At 36.6% G+C, this 8199-nt stretch overlaps 1 protein-coding gene across 1 annotated transcript in view; it reads right to left on the bottom strand.

Moving 5' to 3' along the window:
* Window positions 1-1764: 1764 nt before the first annotated feature.
* Window positions 1765-8199, bottom strand: part of LOC122062727 (protein RETICULATA-RELATED 4, chloroplastic-like) — a 15764-nt gene continuing 9329 nt past the window's right edge. Inside the window, exons 3-8 of the mRNA XM_042626370.1 lie at window positions 6495-6626; window positions 6262-6315; window positions 6107-6151; window positions 3276-3415; window positions 2106-2231; window positions 1765-2006 (exon numbers count right to left, since the gene is read on the bottom strand). Of these exons, the coding sequence (XP_042482304.1) occupies window positions 1958-2006; window positions 2106-2231; window positions 3276-3415; window positions 6107-6151; window positions 6262-6315; window positions 6495-6626 (546 nt within the window). The 3' untranslated portion in view covers window positions 1765-1957. The remainder of the gene's footprint in view (window positions 2007-2105; window positions 2232-3275; window positions 3416-6106; window positions 6152-6261; window positions 6316-6494; window positions 6627-8199) is intronic.

The raw sequence follows: 8199 nt of genomic DNA, 5'->3' as shown, positions 1-8199 counted from the left end.
GGGATGAGAATAAATTAGTCTTGTCTCCATTCAATCAACTCCTTCAAAATTTTCAAAAAACAAATAATATCCTATTCCTACTTGTTTATTAATGTAGTTTAATAATTCCAATTTTAAGAAAACCCATACGTATTTTTCGGAAAAAAAAAAAAAACCATATGCAAGTAAAACTATCTACATCCAATCAGTTAGATTATTACTTTAGTGAAAGTTTTTCTTCACCATGGATGAAAAAATTAGTCATTGGGATGTCATTATTGCTTCTTCCCTATTATACAAAATTTGAAATGTTCTTGACATTGTTCGATAACCCCTATCCAACAGCCACAACCTGTAGATTCAGAAATTCGCTCTGAACTGAAAGTGGAGATATATTGGATCCTTCTTTTCTTTACAAAGTCATTCTTTATTTACATCCCATTTGGTGCGTTCTAGACGAGGCATTGTTAAGTTTGGTGATGAAAAAATAAAATATATATACGTAATATGTTTTGTATAACTTCTAATGAACTTTTGAAGGAAAGCGGCACATGAGTAGAAAACATAGGAGGAAAGCTAGGGCTGCCAACAGGAAGGGTAGGCTACGGGTAATTTTGAAAGAACTTAAGTGGGTAGGTGCTATGGATTAACCTGCGATTATGGTATCGTTTACATAAAGTATATGGGGAATTGTGAGAAGTTTGTGGTTCAAAGCTCAAATACCATTATGCCACCATTTATATTTTGTTAGTAATTAATTTTCAATGCGTGTTTGATTAGAAGTGAAGTTAATGTAAAGTGTTACGACATATATATATATATATATATATATGAAAGTACCAGAGAAAAAATAGATATCCCTCTAGAAGGAAAAAAAAAAACACATCTGCCCTTCAGAAGGGGAAAAAAAAGAACACATATGCCATAAAAAGTTGAACTACAATCAAACACAAAAGGAAATAGATATTCAATGTAAAATATATTGATGTTATTTTAGGTAATTTACATTCATTCACTTATTTTAACTTTACTTCACTAAAGTTTCTATTGATGCTTCACTTTATTTCACGTCTAACCAAACAGTCAGGAGTCACATGATCACATTATGAATTATCCCAAATATCCAATTGTAACCAGTTCTGAACAAATAAAAAAGCAAGAGCCCTGATTTCACACCAGACTAATACTTTTTATCTCCCCTTTTCAATGAATTGGATTTGCCAAATTAGAATGCCACATGATGATAATTTCACCCGATGGGACTTCATGATCATTCCTCGGCTTCCTTCACTTGAGGTGGCACACCAAACGCCATCAGTAGATATAACAGAATGTAGATAGGGAAGCAGCTTTGGTGGAGACTCACTGACTACAATAGTAGCTGCTCCAACAGAACCGAGAGGGGCAGTCAGGGAAGCCGCACACATGCCCCTCATGGATGGACACAACAACAGTGGCCATAGTGCCACTTGTCAGTCCATTACGATTGGAAATTTGACAAGTGGACTGAGAGTAGACTTACTGTGCCACTATTTTTTTATTTTTTTTTATTTTTTTGAGGGGAGGGAGGTTAGGGGTGCATCATACCATACATGATTTACACCTGTGTAGACTGTAGACCACTGTTTTGAGTATTCGGAATCGGATTGGAATCAGTTGGATCCCACTCAAGTTTCCTGATTCAAAAAAATAAGCTCAATTCTAGGGTTCAGGCTGATTCCAACAGAATCGAGATTACAATACATGGAGATCGTTATCAAATTGATATTAGAATGGAACCTACCCTGATAAAGAGATGAAACCAAGATCTTTGTTATTTAATATGTATACTCTTGCACATTGAACAACTTCTATGACAACCTTAAATGGGGAACCAACAGCTCCAGCAAGAAACATTGAGTACCTTAAGAAATTAGATAAATGAAAAGGAGAAAACCTGAAACCTACATTTGGGACGCTATAAATCCACCTGTCTGCTCTATTCACGAATCTTTTGAATACCTACCAAACGGGCATAATCCACCCACCTGTTCAAACAACATAGATCCCCAATGTCAGTACTGCACAACAGAAAGCAATAGTAAATTTTTTTATGAGCTCTATAAAACATGGTTTGAGAAACTCACAATAATGACCCTAAGAATGTGTTGCCTGTCCGAACAGCAAAGCAGAGTGCACTCAACGCTACTTTGTGATGGTGTAGTAATGGTTCCAACATCCGTTGTTCAATTACACCAGCCAGTATCTGGTACCTGTTCAATAATGGATATATTGTCAGCCAACCCCCTCAATGAATATATATACTAACACGCACTGTGAGCGAGAGAGAGAATTCCTCTTCCTTTAGTTTGATATGACGATCTGAACCTTGCATACTGACTATTGAAGGCCAATCCCAAACAAAACCACTGGCCCGTATTGGACCTGACTGGGCTTGTGCCCTGACTTTACCATGTATATTGGACAGCCCCCAAGTTCTGTCATTCTAATCATCCATAAAAATACATTGTGAAGGTCATCACTGCCATGTAGCTGAGGTTGTCAACAAGGACAACCAGAAAACAACACAAAGAACCACCCATACCCCACCAAGGTTTCAAAACACGGAATAGGGCATCAGATCGGTCCCTGCCGGTTCCGATCTGGGATTGGATCGGAATCAGTCGGAATCGAATAGGACCCAAAATACCAGAATCAACCTTAGATCTGAAAACAATTCTAGGGTTTTGGAAAACCCTAAATTAATGTTTAATAGATTACAGGGCAATGATATTACTAGTGAAAATAAAAGATGGAGACTACAAATTAGTGAGTATTAAGAAGAAAAACAATTACATATCTTCATTTTAACCATTTCCTGATACAAAAGTTGTGCTTGAACAAGTCTCAACAGCTAGGTTTAACACTATACCTGATTCTAATCTACACTTTGGTAACATTATTAATCTTCTTTTGCTAGTTCAAATTTTTATCACTAGCACTAACTCAATTGTTGTTTCATATTATAGGGCAAATCTTCTTCTTTTTTCTTTTTCTTTTTTTTTTGGGTGGGGGGTGGGTGCGTGGTTGGGGTTCAAGGATGATACTGAATTTCAAAGTCAATGTTATATTGAAAGTTTAATGTCATCAACAGGTGCAACGGGAATAAAGAGAACATCAAACAACAATTGCGTGAAGATTTTATACGAAATTGCACATGGTAGTAAAGTTTTTTTCTTTTTACCAATGCAAATAGAGGTGAGGATGGTTGCACAAACCAGTAGCCATAACATTGACATCTTTCAGCATCTACATACCTAAGATTGCTAGACACTGCCATGTAGACACCATACGCAACACTGGTAGCTAATAAAGGAACTTCTTCAGCTTCATCAGCATCGTCCTTGGCCACTGCCTTTCTTGCCCTTATCAAGGCATTTGTTACACCTGTACCAACCTGAAGAAAAAGAGAAATGTTTTACATCCCAACATTTTGTAAATTAAGATTTCATTTAGGACTTGATTTAAGTAGCAAGAGATGATAAAAATAGTTGGAATAGTCTTAGAAGTGTTGGGAATAAGACAATAAGAATGAACATTCTACTACATTTTTATAAGATAAACACCTCAAGAAATTGTATGTAAATTGTGACTAGATCAAGATTTAAGAATAACGAATATACACACTGTACATGTTTATAGTTGGTATCTATAATGGACAAAATTGATGTTTAGACTACAGGAGTTGGTAAGCTTTGCAAATCAATTGTATTCTGGATCAGTTGCGAGTCTCATGTCTTTGGGCCAACCCTTGCAACCTTGCAGAAAGCCTTCTTTGGAAACTGCTTAGAGGATTCTAAAACCAGATCTACCAGTATCTGCATTCAAGGAGGGAAGTTTTCGATATGTTTCTCTATTAATTTATTGTTGATCAGCAACAAAAAAACTTATTTTCATTTCTTGTGTAAAAGAGGAAAGATGTAACTACACTTGATATTGACATGAAGAAACACCCCATCCCTCCAAAAAATAAAAAACTTTGCACTGGAGACCATTCAATGAGATCCTAACCAATATAGCACAAGTTCTGGAATAACAACGGAAATTGCCTTCAAACACCTGTCAACTTGGATTGCCACTTCTTTCTTCCAGGCTTGACTTGCAAGGAGTCTTTTTCATGTTGCAAAAGGTGATACAAGTATTGAAGAATAGAAGTTTGCAACATGCAGGTGGGTTCAAAATTCTTCAGTCAGATCCTCAAGGTGTATAGCACATACCTTGATGCAAAAATACACAAGGTTTTGCTACCAAGTGACATTATATATTATTATGGAAGAGTTTGAGTTTTACTGACATTAAGCAGAGGAGAGTTTAGGGTTGGCTGATTGAGATAAGCTAGGAAATCAGATTTAAGAGGCTGAAAACAGGTATCGGGGCAATCAATTTAAGGTATTGTTGTTGTTGTTTGTGGAATTTCAGGGGTCAGTTGGCCCTCATGTATGAAGGAAGACGTTTGGACTTATGAGAAATTTCAGGGGGGAAAAGTAATTGGAAAATTAGAAGGATAACACTGAGAGAAGTGCATTCTATTTAGATCACACCAATAGATATCGAAGTAGCACACTTGGAGGTCTTCACTCTCGAACATTATTACATCATCAGGAGTTTTGGCCAACAGCATAGTAGAAACTCTAAATTGAGAAAACATCAATTATAATAAATAGATTCAATAAGAGCACAATCTATCAAGACTTCCATTGTGACTCACTCTTTAAAAACACTTTCATTACAAAATGATACCTAAATGCTCTTTTGGCTATAACTTTCCCAAACCCAACTTTTCTTGAAAATAAAACCTTGTACAAGTTTGTAAACTCAATTCAGAACCAACTCCATTCAAGATTAAAAGTGACTTAAATTACATCTAGACCCAAACATATAAAATCGTAAAATTGACCAAAATGCCATTATACACTGAAACTGGGAATTTCTCTAATAGCTCCCAAACAAAAAGAGAAGTATGGAAGTTATATTGAATCTGCATAGCATATGTTGGTAAGACCAAAAGATCACTGAGATCAGAGGTTCTTCTGTAAAGGATAATTGAAAAATGACTCCTTTCTCTTACGCCCATCCATTCTTGCACCTGCCTGATTTTCTATTTCTTAAGACAAACGCTTCCGCAAAGTTCGGAGTTTCTCAAGACACAAAAACTTGGAAGACATCACATAGTTTCTTCATGCCTCGTCAAATACTAAAATCTCCATTCCTTCCCTTTCAGACTAATTTCAATTGCATTTTCGGCAAAATTTGTTTGTTTTCCAGAATATCATATTCCCTTGAGCAAATAATCTTTCGAATTGATATCACATAATTTAAAAAGCCCAATTCAGGCTCACAATGAACAGAACTAAAGAATCTACATTCCTCAGGGTGATATTGATAGGCTCAGGAATTTGTAACACGTATATAGAAATAGAAAGGGATCATCACAGGACTCAAATGCATCCTGAACGAATGATGTTGTCATCAGAAAGCTTGATAAACTATTTGAAAACCTTCTACAAGGTGGTTCGGATCTTGAAAGGCAAATTATTCAGTTGGTAGGAGAAGATGGAATAAGGGATTGCAAATTTAGCACGGGGAAGATTCATGATTTCAATGTAAGTGCATTGCTAGACATATGGAATCTCGCATCCAAGCAATCATTTCTAATGCTGGAACTTAACAATGCTCACTAGTCACTACCTTGAAATCAGTTCTCTTTGGATGGTGAGGATCCCCTCTTCATCCTCTTACTGTCATCTATCTGCAAAGTGTCCTAATGGTGAGGATCTCTTTAATCCACTCCTCCCTCACCCCCCCACCCTCACAAACCACCAACACCCTTCTTTTTTTCTGGACACATATATATAGTTCAGAAACTTGTTCAACTGCTCTAGGCTATTCATAAGCCGTCTTAAGGACTCAACCCCCAGCCCCCACACCACAACCCACCCCCAAAAAAAAGAGAGAGAGAAGAGAGAGAGAGAGAGAGAGAGAGAGAGAAGATTCGAACCAAAACAGCATGCCTATCTGCATAGCAATTGGTAAAGGTATACCACATAAAAAACCAAAAGCCTGTGAAAGAGATAAAAGATTGACCTACCAAAGATGCAGTGGTCCCAACTGCAAAAAGCTTGGCCCCATTACGCTGTGCAACAAAACCAGTTCCATGAGATTCATGCATTTACTGAGAGTTAGTAAAATTATTTTAATTGAATATTTGAGATGCTAAGTGATTAAATAACTACTTCACTTTACCACTATAGCACCTATTCTTTGTAGAAGTGAATAGGACGATCCAGCCAATGCAATCTGCAAACAGGATTCAAAAGGCAAATCAGTAACTGTCTACAGTTGAGTACCCCAATTTTTATTTCTATTTTGGGGGGGGGGGGGGACTTACAATTTTATGGAAATAATTTTATTATAAAATACTAAAAGCAAACACTCTTTCAAATTCAATAAAGTTATGGATGACAACACAAACAAACCTGAAAGGCATTATCTGGGCAGTTGTGGAAGAACTTAGCAATAGGTCCAGCACTGACTGCAAGTCCTGACCGAAGAGAGACAGTAGGGGCCGGAAGCCAAACAAGCATAAAATCTGCAATGATGGCCATGAACTAAAAATTGGGATGCATTAGAAAATATTTAATATAAGAGAGATAAGAACAGTACATAGTTTCAGACTACTGAAAAAGACAAAGAAAAAAGATAACTTCAAGTAAATGTTTTACAACCCGGCAAGATGCTTTAAGAGGACAATCTTAGCACATATCCTGTGTATAAAACTTTAATTGGATATGTGCTATCATTTTATAATCCTTCAAACTATCCCAGAAAGTTTGATGATAGAAGAAGACAGGAATATCCAATAAAAACCTCAAATATGCTAGTAATAAAGAAGTGAAGAAAGAGATTTATCCTTGTTGGGAGAATTTTTTTTTTTTTTTTTTGGGTGAAAAAATTTATATCCTTGTTAGGAGATTCAATATGTTCAACCAAGAACTGCACTTCAGCTATACACAGCAGCTGGAAATTAACCACTGTTGAATTCTGCAGTGTCAAATGGAAATATATAGCCCAGAACAGATTCTTACCAAATTCATTTGTAACAGTATCAAAGATGAGAGATCAGCACATAGGAAAGAAAGGAATAGGGAAGAACGAAGAGAAACCAAGAAAGGAGAAAAATGAGCTTGTGGCTAGTCAAAAGACCTAGCCAAGACCCCACAATATATTAATAGTGGCTACTGGGTAAAATTACAAGGACAGAAATAAATATAAACACTACCAGCAATAAACATAATAGAATATCCAGAACACCCATAGGTGGCGGAAAACCCTGTTAACACTCTCCCTCATGCTGGAGCATATAGATCACCCATGCTCAGCTTGGAACAATTTTTTTGGAAGGTAGGACTAAATAATGATTTAGTAAATATATTACCCAGCTCATATGCAAAAGAGATGAACGGAATGTCAATCAACTTCCTCATTAGTACATTCATCACAAAGTCACAATCAACTCCAATGTGTTCAGTCCTTTTGTGAAACATCAAATTACTGGAAATATAGATAGCAACTTGATTATCACAGGACATCTTCATAGGTTTAGTAACCAGAAACCCCAACTCTTAAAGCAATGATTTCAACCACATTAACTTGGTTGTTGTATAAGCCATGGCTCTATACTCAGCCTCTACATTGGATCTAGCCACAATCGTTTACTTCTTGCTTCTGCATGTGACAAGATTGCCACCAATAAAAGTGCAACATGCGGTAGACTTCCTATCATTGTTGCATTAATCCAGTCTGCATCAAAGTATCTGATGAGCACATTTATGTGTGAAATCTAGGGTAGTAAAACATGCATTTTACATATTTAGAATGGAGCTACCTTGGGTTTTACTCTCTTTTTGCAGGTTTTATATTTTCAAGGCCTTAAGGACTATCGGGAGCTATATCTTCAATTTTACACGTAAAGAGGTCCTATTTCTTTCCATGGTTGCGAAGAGGACGAAATTCTGAGCAAGATGGACGTGTTCAATTAAAAGTACACATTCGTTTAGTCACCCGTACAAATGATTATTCTTTTTCGGGTCAGAAAAAGAATAATGGATCAGAACTGAACCGAGATGCAGAACCAGCCCGTTTGCAATTGTCCCAGAGGTACAAGGAATACTCCAAATGCCA

This window comes from Macadamia integrifolia, unplaced genomic scaffold (assembly GCF_013358625.1).
Source record: "Macadamia integrifolia cultivar HAES 741 unplaced genomic scaffold, SCU_Mint_v3 scaffold1095, whole genome shotgun sequence".
Lineage (NCBI taxonomy): Eukaryota > Viridiplantae > Streptophyta > Magnoliopsida > Proteales > Proteaceae > Macadamia > Macadamia integrifolia.
This window is presented reverse-complemented; position numbering and strand designations above follow the sequence as displayed.